At 38.9% G+C, this 17,194-nt stretch overlaps 1 protein-coding gene across 2 annotated transcripts; it reads right to left on the reverse strand.

Annotated features, from left to right (window-relative positions):
* LOC109845388 (potassium transporter 6-like) lies at positions 1,905-16,901 on the reverse strand. 2 transcript variants are annotated; one of them, XM_020414644.1, is made up of 11 exons: positions 16,663-16,901; positions 8,502-8,727; positions 8,198-8,422; positions 8,065-8,118; positions 7,901-7,930; positions 5,946-6,206; positions 5,821-5,873; positions 3,543-3,669; positions 3,186-3,440; positions 3,051-3,124; positions 2,797-2,938 (listed from the first exon to the last, which is right to left on the reverse strand). In XM_020414644.1, exons 1-11 carry the CDS (start codon positions 16,678-16,680, stop codon positions 2,927-2,929), a joined length of 1,335 nt encoding a protein of 444 aa, XP_020270233.1. In that variant the 5' UTR covers positions 16,681-16,901; the 3' UTR covers positions 2,797-2,926. The 2 variants fall into 2 exon arrangements, with proteins under 2 accessions (XP_020270232.1, XP_020270233.1); XM_020414643.1 differs by having other exon boundaries at positions 1,905-3,124.

Below are 17,194 nucleotides of genomic sequence, written 5' to 3' on the forward strand. Positions count from 1 at the left end.
TTGCAAATTGGTCAGGTTTGCTTTTGATTTTGTAAGATTTTAAAATCATAGTGGAAACTCTCAAGCGGGATTTGCTTGGGGACTGGATGTACACCGGGGAGGTGGAACCAGTATACATGCTTGTGTTTGTGATGTTTATTTTCTGAGATTGCCATTTTTTCTTTGCAATTTATAATCTACTTTGCAAACTCACACTCTAGTGTTTAAGTGTAAAGCTTCCGCAGATTTTTATAAGAGCGCACTCTATTCTTAAGGGTCACGATCCTACACTTGGTATACATAAGCAAAATCAGACCCTACAAGTCAATCTTTTATGGGTACTCATGATAAAACTTGAGTCCTTAAATTCTAGGCTCAAGAAAGGGGTGATTGTGCTTTCTCAGTATGATATGACATTCGTACCTCAAAAGGTAGTCACAGGCCAAGCAATAGCTAATTTCCTTGTAGACCATCCTATCCCTGAGTCTTCCAAACTCTACGAAGACGTCCTAGAAGACATATTCGAATCAAACATTACCTCAGATTATCAAATATGATAACTTTACTTTGATGGAGCGTCACGTTGTAATCACAAACGAACGGTCATGGCAGGAGTGGGGTAGTACTTATTGATCCCTATGGTCACATCGTTCCTCGGGCTTATCTGATAACTAAGTCATGTTATAACAACATGGCTGAGTAAAATGCCCTCATAAATTGGATTACTACTTGCCTAAGACATGAGTGCCAAGTATCTTGAAGCACATTGTGATTCGAAGTTAATCATCAATCAGATAAAATGGGAGTATGAAGTCCGACAGAACAAACCTCTTACCTTACCATGAAGTGGGATTGAAGCTTGCTCACTCTTCTGAAGGTTTCTATATTGAATATGTAGCCTGCCTCAAGAATGCTTATACTGATGCATCACTCGCAGCTACTTTAGTTTTGAGGACAAATTTTCAAAACCAACCCTTTTGATAAACTATTCCCAAAAAAAGACCCATTTCAGTTTTATTTGCAAAAACCGACCTGGTTTCAGCCTCAGCGCTGAAACCAGGTCAGTTTTTGAAAAAAAGTTTCCGAAACTTCACGGGAGTTCAACTCCCGTGAAGTTTTGTTATGAGAAAAAACTTCACGGGAGTTGAACTCCCGTGAAGTTTCGTAAAGTTTTTTAGAAAAACCGACCTGGTTTCAGCGACAGTGCTGAAACCATGTCGGTTTCTCTAAATAAATCTGAAACGGGTCGTTTTTTGCAATTAGTTTATCAAATGGGTTGGTTTTGAAAATTTGTCCTTAGTTTTGACCTACAAGTCTATTAGACAATTTACGGTAGCTAGTCACCAACTATGTTGCCCCAAATAGATCATGGAAGCCAATGCGCTGTGCACTACATTCGGGGGTTTCAAACCCAATGATTGGCATTATTCGATCATTGATTATGTTGAAGTCTTCTCTTTTAGCCTATAAGAGGAAATAAGATTACTTATTTTAGACACTTGGCAATTTTACACACTTGATATATGCACTAGGCATTCAGCTAGAGACTTTGAATTTTAACAACTTCGTCAGTTCATCATCCAGAGAAGACTTCGACATCTTCAGAAGGGCTTAGGTAGCTATCAGTCAGTAGAAGATTCAACATTACAGTCGGACCGTCAACGGAGTACATGATTGATGCTTCATCGGCACACAGAAAAAAACCCAGCTAAAATACAAAATTTTCTTGTTTCTTTTAGTTTCTTTTGAGTTGTAATCTGTGTTAATTGTAATTTAAAAGATCTGAAACAATCATCTTTTTATATATATTGTGGTACCACTACTATAAATAGCTCTGCCACTGAATACCACTCATGCCAAATATGTTAAATAGTCATTAGGACTCTAGGTATATGCTTGTTTAGCGATACACGTAGTAAGCATCATTCTAAGGATACAAAAGCATGTACTATCTAGCATTACATAGACACTTACACGCCATCCTATCAACACTTACAGCCATCCTATCAACTTGTACAGTGGAGGAAATACAAACCTTAAGCAGCACTAGAAATATCAAGATCCGTTGACGGTTCTCACGCTTAATCAACTTATATCGTGTAAGAAATGCCGACCTCAACATGAGCAGCATGAGGAATGTTCAGCAACATTGACGGCTCTCTGCAGTTTTTGACAAGAAAAATATACACCCCAATGATTATCCTCCTCAAGAAATTCGATCCTCTCTGAGCAAAAAACTGTGATTTTCCCAAAATATACGTTGTTCCATGCTCCCTTGCATCCAGTAACTCTTGAAGCTCTTCCCTAACAGCCAAGCTCATCTCTGGGCTCTCTGGAGGCAACAAGAACCGAACCCTTTTTCTTATCTTTGAAGGTTGTTCATCATTCTGAAGTTTCTGAACTTCGACATCTACCGGTCTCTCACAAGTGGTAAAAGAATCATTTGCAGGCACGGTAATTAAAGCGTTACCACCATGAAGGTTTCCAGAGACAACCACTCGGCCCTCTGGAGACCAACACGAGGCTTCAGAGTTCCCATCATCCTGTGAAATGAATTCTCCAATACCATGAACAATTTGATCCTCAAATTCATTTATGTCCCTAATTCCGTCACGATAACCGTACCTCACAATGCATCGATAAACTCTATACTCTTTTGGTCCCATTCTTCCAATAAGCAACTGCATGCTTGGAGTAACCTGAGGTATTGGCATGGATTTGAAAGAAACAAAGACAATAACTTGGTGAAAGGCTGGAAGATTTGTCACAAAATGAGAGAAGAAAGCTGGAATTCCCTTTGTGATGTCAGTACAGATGAAGCCGATTCCTGGAACTCTGGAAACTCCTAGGTTTGGACCGAGGCCAATGAGCCAATCAATTGAGACTTTATTTTCCATATCAAGCTGGTACTTCTTCATGACTCCGTAGTGCCAGGACAGAATAATTATCAACAATACTTCTACAAAAACAATGACGATCCAGGCACCCCTCTTCATGTTCAGAATGCAGCCCAAGAAATAGATAGCCTCAATGGATCCAAAGAAGAGAAGAAAGCATGCAGCCAGTAATACCTTATTCCAGTACAATGCAACGATCAACGACATGAAGCAGGTTGTGATCAGCATGCCAATTATTATAGCAAGGCCTGAAAAGGGCATTGTTAGATTTGAGCAAGGAACAGAGAATTAAACACTGAGCACATTTACCTATGGCATATCCAATATGGGAAATACTCCCGAAAGCAAAAGCCAAAGCAAGGGAAAGAATCATCAAGATCCAGTTGATATCTGGAATGTAAACCTGCCCATGAATCTCACTGGAAGTGTGCACAACTTTCATTCTAGGCAAACAATCAAGTGCAAGACATTGTTTTATAATAGAGAATGTAGCTGTAATAGCTGCTTGGCTTCCCACTGCAGAAGATAGAAGAGAGAGCAATGGATAGACATGACGAAGATTTCCTGGATTTCCCATGCCAAAGTGAACAGGTATATTTCAGTAATAGAGATAGGTATGACAAAATCATTAGAAAAAGATGATAATAACAAAGAAGAATGACTCACCAGGTACACTAGTCCTTAGATGAGTAACATCATCTATTCCTTCTCTCTTCCAATTTTTAGATATATAAGCAGTTTGACCCAGGTAACACAAAATAAGTGAAGGATAAACGAGAAGGCTGAAAGCAATCTGTAATAATCAAGCTTAGGCGTCAGTAGGAAAATGTTAGAGAAAGTCAATAACAGAAAAAATATCTTTATTAGTAGGTTTCTTTTCTTTTTTAAGTTTTTAGAATTTATCATTTTGTTGCGAGTTGAACCACACAAAATAAGCCAAAAAATATTCCTTCAAGAAGAATCTTCCTAGAACATAACGTCAACTTAAAAGAAAAAAACAAAGAGAAGCACACGACCAAGCAAAACAAATGGTTTTTATTTTATCAAATCATGCCTTCGTTCATTGGGAGCACAGTGGAGTTTCTTCAGGCTTAGAGTATAGGAGGTTTCTCTCTGAGATCTAGTGATTCTAACAATGGATCAAGATTTGAAATTTAATATGGCTTCTTCACAAGGACAATATAATGTAAGAGATATAGAGTTTCTTTTCTAGTCTTTACTAAATAACCTGCAAGAAAAGGTGTCCATAAACCATCATCACTAATTCTGAACCGTCAAGAAAACACTGTTGTGACACGATCCGTTAGCTATCAGACAGCAAGCTGTCAATGTTACAACTGGATATCTATAGATATTGTGGGTTCTTTCTGACACTTCTCTAAAGAAAAGCTGAACCTCGTAGAATTCTTACACCGCAGAAGATGTCTTTAGCTTACTTCTTCAAACTGATACATGACTGACACATAGGACTAAACCCTTCTAGATCCTCTACTTTTTCCCCTAAACTTTCTTAACTGAACTCGAGACACAAAAATCTGCTCAAATAAAACGCAGAGTCTCAAAAAATCCACTAGTAAGATTGTTTGGATAAAGCAGTAAATTTGGTTATGTATGTGTTTCCTTCTCTTATGAAGTTACATTGCGTTAATTAGCCTGCGACCCATATTGCAATTACACCTATATTCTATGAAACAACTAAGCACAACAGACTACAAGAAAATTTATTAAGACAAGATATTTGCAATATGTTCATCGATTACTGAGACTTGATTACTGTACCCCTTCGGATGTCTCAAGACTAATCTACTTGTTATCTTCTCCAACTTCAGAAGAGAGTATTAAGTACATGTATAAATCTAGCATTAGAATAAGATCCAAGGCAGAAGAGCTAGTTCTGCCTTTCTCTTCTCTCCTCATCCTCCAAATCTTTTGTTATATTCAGCGGTTTTCCCAAGCACCCTCCAATAAAAAAACACACACACATGTACAAGACACGAAATCCCACGCACATGCATGAGCCAGAAAACAACTGCTAACCAAAACGGAACAAAAAAAACATCATAAGATCAAACCACTCAAATGTCGGAAAGTGTCATTTCACCATATTTTGACCCTGGTTCACTCACAACTCTTTATGAGAATTGTCAAATCCTGAAACTAAGAAATTCATATGCATCCAATATATCCGGAAGTTGCTGCTAAGATGGAAAACAATGTAGGAATAATAATAATAATAATAATAATAAAATCGGTATGATGGTGGTGGTGGTTATGATGATGATGATATACAACTATTGTTCTCAAACTTCTAATAGCTTAATAGGACACATTGACCACCGGAAATTGGCACACGTGACGTTATATAATCCTGGTACAGAAAGTTAATCAATGACACCAATTCGGTGTAGACCTATACCATCATAACTAGAAAGTTCTCTTCCAAACAAAATAGAAGCCGTCAAGTGGATCAGAAAGCAACAAAGAAAAATGGCACACAAATATAGACTGCTTCTAATCTGTTATCTTCTGTATTGCGCTATCATAAACATAAAAAAAATCTGGCATATAAATATGTAAAACATAACAGGTACACTGTTGTCAACAGAAATATTATAACATCACCTCAAGAAAGCAACAAAGAAGAATTGGCACAAATTAAGGACTGCTTCCTAATTCTGTTATCTTTCTGTATTGCGCTATCATAAACATAACAAAAATCTGGCATATAAATATGTTAAAACATAACAGGTACACCTGTTTGTCAACAGAAATCATATATAACTATCAGTCCTCAGAAATTCCCTAATAAAGTCCACTTTATGAAATTATGATAAATTAATAAAGCACAAAGACAACTGAAAACACGTTCTACACATGGTCTACTAATTAAAGAATTGCTATTTACACTTTCCTAAAGCAGTTTTCTAAATCAAGTGGAACATACCTTGATTGATCTCTTTGAGAAGTGACCTAGATCTGCAAAAATTGCCTCAGAGCCTGCAAACTAAACCTTCAGGTTTTGCTGACTCTTAAATCAAATGAAAAAATGGGATAAGTTATGAACATAACCTGCTGTGCACAAAAGGACACCGCCTAATGACCGCCAGTTCATGATATTTAAGTTATTTATAAACTTGTACATGTAGAGAGGGGAAAGAGCCCAGAAAACATCTTGATCCCAGTGCAATATGTTGTATACACCAAGTCCACCGATGAATAGGAGCCATACAATTATAATGGGAGCAAACAAGAAACCAATTTTATGTGTCCCAAAATGCTGCAACACGAAGAGGGCTATTATAATTGCATAAGCAAATGGAATTTCCGTACCTGTGCAGTAGTTGGAAATATAAATGTCATCTCAGGCAAAGCAAGTTAATAGTTAACAAGAGGATTTGCAAGTCAGATGTTGTCCTATGGTACCATTTTTTTATCTGGTAACCCAAAAAAATATAGGTGAAAAAGACAAGCTAATATCCGCAGGTGGACAAGAAGAAAACTAAAGCATAAATGTGACATAGTGAAGACTCAGTTAGGCTTTGTCTATATTCGTGTAACTATCCTCGGATAGACTATAGAGACAAAGATACCATAAGAGTTAACGATCATTGCATCACATGTTATTTGCTCACTACACATCACTGCGTAAAACTCCTGAAGAGTTCCAGACAATCTTTAGTAAAAAAATTATCTGAAGAAGAGTCATCTTTATTTCATATCTGTCACGATCGTTTAGGTCCTAAAATAACAGAATTGAAGACTAGATTTCAAAGATTTGAGGGACTAATATCAAAATAAGAAAGATTTTAACGAATATCTTAAAAAAAAACTAAACACTGGCCCCTTTATGACACTTTCTTCAATCTTGCAATTTCATAGTTCTACATGATATCCGAAGTCTCCCCAGAATCAGTAAACCATCTTAATCTTCTATCGTCTAAATTCAAAATGCACCTTTAGTACTTGGCTAAGTTCCAAGACAAACAATTGCCCTTTTTGCATTGTTTTGCCGACCAGAACTTTTTATAACCTGTTTTTGTTGTTTGTCTGCTTGACATTGCACATCTAGTCTTGAACTTTAGTTAAATCACGGTCATAGAAGAGATTGTAATATTCGTTATGTCTAAACAAGTTCATCTTAATGAAAGCTTTCACTTGGACATATCGTAGTTTGATGAGGAATGGGAGATGGCTAGGATCTGAACTTGATTATCGTGTGGTTCTCTTTGATGCTGAAAGGTTTTAGGGTCTGTTTAAATTGATTCAGGGCTCTTTTGGAGCTTTGGCAGCAGCTGTTTTGAATCTGTCTGAATCTGCAAAGGTGCACGGGGCCTTGTAGGCCTATTGGCAGCAAAGAACAAACGAACGGTGGGGTGTTGGGGGCAGAATGAAAGACTTGAAATGCTGTTTTAGCTGCAGGAAAATAAACACATGGGAAGGGCCTGTTTGGGGTCTAGTNAAAGAGGGAAACAAAATAATAAAATGAAATTACAGATAAAGATTTTGGCTTCACATCCTAAAGGCTTCACACCCTAAAGGCTTCACACCATATCAACTAAAATAAGGTTTCCTCAAAAACTCAAATATTCCTAATTAATCAATGTATGTCCTCCAAAATAGAGATTACAGATTACTGATTACTTATAAAACAGATCTAATGCATTTCAGATAACATCAAATAAACTCCATAACTAAAAGATATCATCTAAGAAAACAGAAAACAACCTAACAAAATATGAACTAAAATTGCAACTTCATTATTCTAACTGAAAAGATCAAATATAATATCTTAACTAAAATTTCAAACCTATGTCCTGCATCAGAGTTCTCCATAGCTCTTTCCCAAATATCTATGGTTGCTAAATGCTAAGTTCAGCCTCGAAACCATCAAAATATTAACTTTTACACTGCATGAATGTAAGGACTATTTCAACTAGATTAATAATTAAGGTTGGAAGTGTGATGGAATACAATGTTATAAATTGTAGTTGATTTGAAGCAAAATTTCTGGAAGGGAGACTTACGCTCTCCAAATTTCTCTCTTTTTCTTTGTGCTGTAGAAAGCATTAGAGGAAAAGATATTAGAAAAAAAATGAAATGAAATGTAACGAAGGTAAAAGAGAAACCAGTAAATCAACAAAGAGAAGCTACTAGTCAATTAATATTCATTCTCAGTTCATAGACTTACATTTAAAAAATAATTCTTCAAGAGATCTATCAAGACTTGATGATGCTGAGAGCACTAGCAAAAACACAAGACATACATCAAAAAAGTTAAACACTCAGCATTTAAGAACTTTGGGGAAAAACAAACTTCATACCAGAAATAGTTGGAACAAGAACCCCACTGGTGATAACTGTGCATGAACCAAGCATAGCCATGAACCACATCATATAGCGACTCTTTTGGCTCCTTTCAACCGTATTTTTAGCCTTTGAATCTACACCATCCTCATACAAGCAAAGATCATCCTCAATTTGATCATTAGGAAGCAGGCCCACTCTGGCATGCCTACACAGAAGTGAGTACAGTGCAAATGTTCCACCTGCATTGTTAATTATGTTCTTGATTAGGACTTTAAGTTCCTCTTTATTTAATAAACTAAAAATTTTGGCAGAAATCACCTTCTCCGTTGTCATCAACCCTCAAAACTATGCAAATATACTTTACAAATGGAATCAATGTCATTGTCCAAAATACAAAGGACATCAGCCCATATAACATCTCCTTTGATTTGATTTCATCTGGAGCTGCGGTATGAAAGACATATAGAGGACCAATGCTCAAGTGACCAAAAACCACACCGAGGCTTTGGAAGGCTAGCAGTAATGTGCGCTTCCATGTATCAGTCTATATTGTTGCAGGACACAAAGAAAAAAAAAGATGAGCAAATGTTCTTATAAAAAAAGAATAAAAAAGAGTAAACATTTTGACAAAGAATGAACAAAATTATCTGAGCAAACTCAAAAAGGGAACCAACGCAAGAGCAGGTTGAGTTATTCATTGTTTCTCTGAACTATCTCTTTCTTCAACTAGATAAAAAGCAGGTTGAGTTATTCATTGTTTCTCTGAGCTATCTCTTTCTTCAACTAGATAAAATTTAACACAAATATGTAAAGGAATTGGACTAGTAAAACTGCAAATTGATATCAAGTGCAAATAAATGAATCTCAAAGCACCTTAAATGTTGTTTAGGTATACAGCGAATCACAATATTCGGTGAATTATTAACAATCTATTGGATACTCATCGGAATGGATCAAAAGAATTTCTAAAATTGTGGTGGTGATAAAGCAGCGTGTAGTTTTATTATTATTATTTTATTAATTTTTGGTGAAAAGAGGTACGGATTGGCCAGGGTTACAATAATGCAATTGTCAAACACATTTATTGGTAATGTTTAACAAATTACCTCATATTGTATTTGTTGTTATATTATTTTAATTAATGACTATTTCTTGTTTTAAAAAAAAAATTATATATATGACATAATTCTAAAGGAAATTGTTAGCATAAATTTCACTAAACCCCTAACAAGTTTGGACCTTTGGCACTTAACCTCCAAAAGGACCTAATTCACATAACGACATTAACCCATATTTTGCGTTCCCAACAGAGAATATCACATAAACATTGTAAAGTAGTCATTGGGGCTTAAGTGGTAAAATCAAAACGGGTTTGGGGGTTTGCTGGAATTCCCAAACTTATTTGGGGTTTACTGAGAGTTTCAAACTTTTCGGGCTTAAATGCCAAGGGTCAAACTTATTCAGGGTTTAGTGAAATTTTACCTAAGATATTAATTTGTGTTGTGTCTTTTCTCAACCATCCTGTTATTTTCAGACTGCCTTGTCACTGTTTCCTCATTATAGCGCGATGATTTCTTTAATGGAAGTACTTTAGCTACAGTAATCACTTATCGCTACAGTAATCACCAACCACATACCCACTAGGTATTATTGTAGCAATATTGTAGTAATAGTGCTCACATACCACAAACTCACCTATATATAGCTCTGTTGTGCGTAGCGGAAATTTCAACAGCACCTCCGGTGCGCAAGGTGCACAACAAGAGATTAGATCACAAAAAAATTCTCGTTTCTCAAAGGAAACAAGAACCAAAAACCAGATATCTCATCAAAATGAGATATCAGTTCTTCCTCTCATCAGTTCTAAGACTGAAATATCGAGGGAACCTACAAGGTATTACAAATCATGACAAGAACACAAATTTTACGTGGTTCGGCAAACTGCCTACGTCCACGGGGTAAGGAGGGGGAGATCTACTATTAGAGTGAGAGAATAAAACTAGGGTTTACAATCTCTCAATTTAAACCCTATCACAAACTCTCAGATCCCTCATACAAATATTCTCTCAAAGAGTTGCACAAATCAAGAACAACTACAGCCGCAGTCTCTGAGCCTCTGAATTCGCACAAAATCAGCCGCAGCCGCCCCCTAATTCTTTTCTTCATAGCCACCAACAAAGAACTCCGTGCTCACAAAACAACCGCCGCTTTTCTGTGATTTCCCCCTCTGCACTATACCAAAACCTAGGTAATAAATGCGTATATATAAGAGATTTGTGGGTCGGTTTGCACACACTGCCGCATGGGTATTTCGTGCACATGGGTGGACCTCACTTCGCCACGAACCGGATCTCGTGGGTGTAGGCGTGAGCGTGAACTGTTTCACGCACAATGGTGGACCCTGTGGACCCCACATCCCACGTCCATTCATAATTCTCCACCTCGGCGATGTTTTCTCAAAACTGAGCTAACACCAAAGCATCCAAATATCCCACTTATTGTGTCCAGTATGCCGTGAAGCTAATTCACGACAACGGACTCAATCCATAACAAGTCGAGACCCAAATAGGAGTGCGAACACTCTCCCCAAACATCGATGTCTACTCACCAAATCGGTCTCACCCCCATCAAAATAAACTAATCCAAACCGGCTATATCTGAAAGACTGTCTACGTATCCTCTTATCCAAGGAATCAAGCCGAACGTAGTTCACCCAATGGCCTCGAAAGACCTCAACACCGAAGAATGTTTAAAAGTTCTAAACAATGACCAAACTTAACACCTGAAACAACTTTGGTCAACATATCTGCAGGGTTGTCCTTCGTGTGGATCTTCTCCAACATGACGTCTCCTTCATCCAAAACGTCACGAACAAAGTGGAATCTGACATTGATGTGCTTCGTGCACGCATGATAAACTTGGTTCTTCGCCAAATAGATAGCTGACATGCTATCACAATATACCCGAAGGGTCTCCTGTGCAATCCTCAAGTTATCCAATAATCCCTGCAACCACAAAGCCTCCTTCACAGCTTCAGTCAACGCCATATACTCTGCCTCCGTAGTGGAGAGAGCCACTGTAGACTGAAGTGTGCATCTCCAACATACCGGTATACCAGCCAATGTAAACACATAACCTGAAGTAGACCGGCGTTTGTCAAGATCTCCAGCATAATCTGAATCCACGTAACCAATACAATCCTGCTCATTCTTCTCATCCTTCTGGAATACCAAACCAACATCCACGGTACCTTTAATATACCGTAGAATCCACTTCACGGCCTCCCAATGATCCTTCCCGGGATCGTGCATGTATCTCGATACCATGCTCACGGCCTGTGACAAATCTGGCATTGTACACACCATCGCATACATCAAGTTACCCACAGCATTGGCATATGGAACTTTGGACATGTATTCCCGGTCCTCAACTGAAACAGGTGACATCTTAGCTGATAGCTTAAAGTGGGGAGCTAATGGAGTACTCACCGCCTTGGCATTACCATCATAACTGAATTTCTTCAGCATCTTCTGTAAGTAACTCCTCTGTGTCAACTTCAACCTCCCCTTCACTATGTCTCTCTCGATCTCCATACCCAATATCTTCTTTGCTTCTCTAAGATCCTTCATCTCAAATTCGAATAACAGCTCTTTTTTTAACTTTCTAATAGCTGAAGTATTCCTAGAAGCTATGAGCATATCGTCAACATATAACAGCAAATAGATATACTCACCATTCTGTAGCTTGTGCATGTAAACACACGGGTCATATGGGTTCCTCGTGTACCCTCGGCCAATCATAAAGCCGTTGAATCTCTTGTACCATTGTCGCAGTGATTGTTTCAATCCGTAAAGAGACTTCTTCAGCTTGCATACCAATTCTTCCTTTCCTGCAGCTTTGAACCCTATAGGTTGTGTCATGTAGATCTCCTCTTCTAAATCTCCATGTAGAAAGGCTGTTTTCACATCCATCTGGACCAAATTCAAATCCAGCTGTGCCACCAATGATAATAAAATACGAATCGACGAATGCTTCACAACAGGTGAAAATACCTCGTTGTAATCAACGCCCTCTAGCTGTGAATATCACTTGGCAACCAATCTGGCTTTGAATCTAATTTCCCCAATAGAAGATCCCTCTTTCTTTGCATATACTCACTTGCATCCAATAGCCTTCTTACCCTTCGGTAGCTTTGCAAGTTCTCAAGTGTCATTCTTATGAAGAGATTGCATCTCTTCCTCCATGGCTTCCCTCCACCTATTCGAATCAGAGCTTGACTCTGCTTCCTTGAATGTAAAAGGAACCAAGTCATTAACGACTTCTGCTGATAAAGCATATGCAACCATGATATCGTCATATCTAGCTGGTCGACGAATGTTTCTTCTTGGTCTATTAGCTGCAATGGACTCCTGAACATGACCCTGTTTCTGAGTCTCAACATCCACTGTATCCTCTAAATGCCCGGCTATCATCTCATCTCCTCCCAGTGTCACCTCTGTAGGAGCCTCGATGGATACAATACTCTCTGAAGTGGGTGGAGTCCCATCATCCTCCACCTACTGCGATATCTCCTGAATCTGATCTTCCTCCAACTGCTGAGGAACTTGAGGCTTCATCATGTACGTCTCGTCAAATATGACATCCCTGCTAATAACTATCTTCTTGTCTTGTGGATCCCATAACTTGAAGCCTTTAACTCCATCTCTAAATCCCACAAAGACTGCTTTCCTCGCCCTCGGATTCAATTTACCATCACTGACATAGTAATAAGCAGGACACTCAAATATCCGAAGCGACTCATAGTCACTAGCTACCGAACCAGACCAATGCTCCAACGGAGTCTTTCCCTGTATCGCAGTGCACGATAACCTATTCACAAGATGGCTCGTATAAACCAACGCCTCGGCCCAAAAGGATCTAGGCAATCCACTCTACGTCATCATACATCGTACCTTCTCCAGCAAGGTACGGTTCAATCTCTCAGCCACCCCGTTCTGTTACGGTGTCTCACGTACTGTGAAGTGTCGCCTAATGCCGTGATCCTGACAAAACTACAGAAACGGATCACACTTATACTCTCCATCGTTATCTGAACGTAGAGTCTTCACATTTCTACCTGTCTGCAGCTCCACTTTCTTCTTCCACTCCACAAAGATATCCAGGACCTGATGTTTATGCTTTATCGGGTATACCCAATTCTTCCTGGAATAGTCATCAATGAAAGTGACAAAATAGTTTGCTCCACCAAGTGATGTGTGCTTGGAAGGACCCCAAACGTCTATGTGAATGTAGTCCAATATACCTTGGGTATTGTGAATAGCGGTGCCAAACTTCACTCTTGTCTTCTTTCCAAGTATGCAATGTTCACACAGCTCTATCTTGCAGGTCTTTACACCCTTCAATAGCCCCTGCTTCGCCAATACCTGTAGGGACTTATCACCAGTGTGTCCTAATCTCATATGCCATAAGCTGGTAGTATCTTTCTCTGTGGTAATCGAAGCTGCCAGACCCCCTGTTACTATCTTGCCCTTCAAGTAGTAAATGTTATTTTCCCTAACACCTCGCATCACCACCATAGACCCCTTTTTGACCTTCAGAGTCGCATTCTCTAAGATCACCTGATAACCAGCTGCTTCCAAAGTTTCAAGTGAAATGATATTCTTCGTCAATTGAGGAACGAATCTCACTTCCTTCAGCTCCCGAGTTACCCCGTCACACATCCGGATCCGTACTGTACCAATACCACCAATAGGACATACGTGATCATTACCCATGAGCACGACATCCCCTCTTTCCAACTCCTCAAAGCTGGAGAACCAATCTCTCCTAGGACAAATATAGTATGTAGCACCAGAATCCATCATCCACTCCGTAGAGTCAGCGTAACAAACTGACGGTAATGCAGAGCATGAATAGCCTGAAGAATCAGTATCTGAATTGTCGTCACTAGCCTTGACAATATTCACTTCCGAAGTTTGTACAACTTTCCCTTTATTCTTTCCAGCTTTATGTTTCAACTTTGGGTAGTCGTTCTTCCAATGTCCTTCTTCTTTGCAAAAGCGACACTGGTTCCTACTAATACTCTTATGGCCACCTCTATTCCTCGATTTTGAGCGGTTGAACTGGCGACGGTTTGGATCACGGCCTCGAACTGCTAATGTATCTCCCGATGCCTTCTCGGAGGGTTTGCTATCACTCTTCCTCAACTCATAATTCACCAAAGCTGAGGTCACCTCCTTGTAGCTAACCGTAGTTCTTCCATTTATCATAGTGAGAACAAACGTATCAAAATCATCCTCTGGCAACGAACACAATAGTAGCATCGCCTTGTCTTCATCCTCAACCATGATATCTACATTGACCATATCTGAAATTAGCTTCGTGAAGTTGTTAACATGCTCCCGAATGGAAACTCCCCTCTTCATCTTGAACTGGTAAAACATCTTCTTCAAGTAAAACCGATTCTCAATGCTCTTCGTCAGATACTTCTCATTGAGTGTTTCCCACATTTTCTTCGCCGACGTCTCGTTCATTACGTCATAAATAAGATCTGACGTCAAGCATGACCGAATAACTCCACAAGCCCTACTATTTATTTTCTTCCAAACCTTGTCCTCCATATCAGTGGGTTTCTCTTGTAACTCAAGAATCTCCTCAAAATTCTATGCATCTAAGGCGTCCATCACCTGACACCTCCATAATCCGAAATTAATCTTGCCGTCGAACTTCGGAACATCAATCTTCGTGTTATTAATGCTCAGACTTTGTATCGCCTTCGAAAGAGACGATCCCAATGTGCTTGTTTCTCCCATGTTGTCGATCTAATTCTTCAAATAGGAATCCTTCAGTGAATCCTTCGAACAAGCCCCAAATCCAATCCGGAGTTCTGATACCACTTGTTATGCACAGCGAAAATTTCAGCAGCACCTCCGGTGCGCAAGGTGCACAACAAGAGATTAGATCACAACGAAATTCTCGTTTCTCAAAGGAAACAAGAACCAAAACCAGATATCTCATCAAAGTGAGATATCAGTTCTTCCTCTCATCAGTTCTAAGACTATAAATGTCGAGGGAACCTACAAGGTATTACAAATCACGACAAGAACACAAATTTTACGTGGTTCGACAAACTGCCTACGTCCACGGGGCAATGAGGGGGAGATCTACTATTAGAGGAAGAGAATACAAATAGGGTTTACAATCTCTTAATTTAAACCCTTTCACAAACTCTCAGATCCCTCATACAAATATTCTCTCAAAGAGTTGCACAAATCAAGAACAACTACAGCCGCAATCCCTGAGCCTCTGAATTCGCACAAAATCAGCCGCAGCCGTCCCCTAATTCTTTTCTTCGTAGCCGCCAACAAAGAACTCCGTGCTCACAAAACAACCGCCGCTTTTCTGTGATTTCCCCCTCTGCACTATACCAAAACCTAGGTAATAAATGCGTATATATAAGACATTTGTGGGCCGGTTTGCACACACTGCCGCATGGGTGTTTCGTGCACATGGGTGGACCTCACTTCGCCACGAACCGGATCTCATGGGTGTGGGCGTGAGCGTGAACTGTTTCACGCACAATGGTGGACCCTGTGGACCCCACATCCCACGTCCACATCCCATGTCCATTCACAAGCTCTTCCTGGCGTTAAGTTCTGATCATCCCGGTGTCTTCAATTAAGAGTGAAAAAAAGAAAGAGAGGAGAGAGAAAGATAAAAAATATAGAGAGTTTCTTTTTGAGAAGAGATTGTAACTCCTAATATTTTCTTATAGTGGATTCTTCTATCATTATTCCTGGGTTTTACATCAAATTCATTTAGGGTGTTTTCCACGTAAATTTGTGTGTTAATTTCACTAATTCTGCTCTACTATTCGCTGGGACCTTGCCCTATTAGGCTCCGGGTTTGTCCCAACAATCATATCTTCCTGTCCAACTGAAGATTCAAAACCTCCATTATCGAACCCCTAGGTTCTTCTTAGAGTTTCAAAAGTCTCTGAACTATGAGATGCACACTAATATAACAGGATCTTCCTCAGCCGATTAGCTGAATTTTATCAAACAGGTTGTGACCAAAAAATCAATCTTTAGGAGTTAATTTGACATTAAAAGCCAAAAAAGGAGGAAGTGGAACCTTTTCCCATCCAGAAATAGAATGACAAGACTTCCAAATTTCCTTAATTAACCTTACGAAGAAATTTACCCCAAGAAATTATTTCAGCTACCAAAAAATCCAAGGTCCCAAGCTTCTGCATATCCAAATCCCAACAAACTTTAAGCTTTACACAAACCAATTTGAAATTAGCTATTTTAGAAACCAACTAAACAAGCTAATAGATACCTTGATTTCATAAATTGTAGCTATTAAAACATCATTAAATGGCACGAACCCATGTGAAAAAATAAAACATCTTAAACCAAATTAATCAATGCACCTCGCATCAAAATCTCTACAAAAAAAAATCAGTTATATTTTTTACCTTTACTGGTCCTCCCATCGATTGTGCGAAATTGAGATTGAAGGGAGGTGCTATTAGAAGCAATGGGAGAGTGAGATGTCAAATTCGTTCGATTTAGGCGAGACTGATGATTTTGGACTTGGCGGTAGGAACAAGAACCAAAAACCCATCACTTTCTTCAGTTTTTCTTTTCTTTTTTTATCTTCTATTTTGGAGTTTTTTTTTTCTTTTTTTTTAGGGGGGCGGGGGTGAAGAAAGGGTTAAGGACGGCTACCAACGTATGTTTCTTGTATACTTCAGAAGGCATATTTTGTTTGTGTGCGAATGTGCGGGAAAAGAAGAAGCGTTTTAAATGACAAGCATTTTAAAGTTGCACGTAATTACGTTGTAATTATTAACCGAGGGCCAAAGTTGCACATAAGAACCGTAGGGCTCGTCTAGCATATGAGGTTGAAGGAAAAGGGTTTAGAGTACATGGTAACTTTTTTTTATCACAAGCTATGCGGTAACTATTATCCTGGAAAAGTCAGTGAGAGAAATATTCTTAAGTTTG

The sequence above is a fragment of the Asparagus officinalis genome, chromosome 6, assembly GCF_001876935.1.
Source record: "Asparagus officinalis chromosome 6, Aspof.V1, whole genome shotgun sequence".
Lineage (NCBI taxonomy): Eukaryota > Viridiplantae > Streptophyta > Magnoliopsida > Asparagales > Asparagaceae > Asparagus > Asparagus officinalis.

Coding starts and splice junctions, on each gene's coding strand:
- LOC109845388 (XM_020414643.1), bottom strand. Junction 5,874..5,945: donor TGTCCTTTTGTGCACAGCAG/GTTATGTTCATA, acceptor TTTAGTTTGCAG/GCTCTGAGGCAATTTTTGCA. Junction 3,670..5,820: donor TCTCAAAGAGATCAATCAAG/GTATGTTCCACT, acceptor TGATTATTACAG/ATTGCTTTCAGCCTTCTCGT.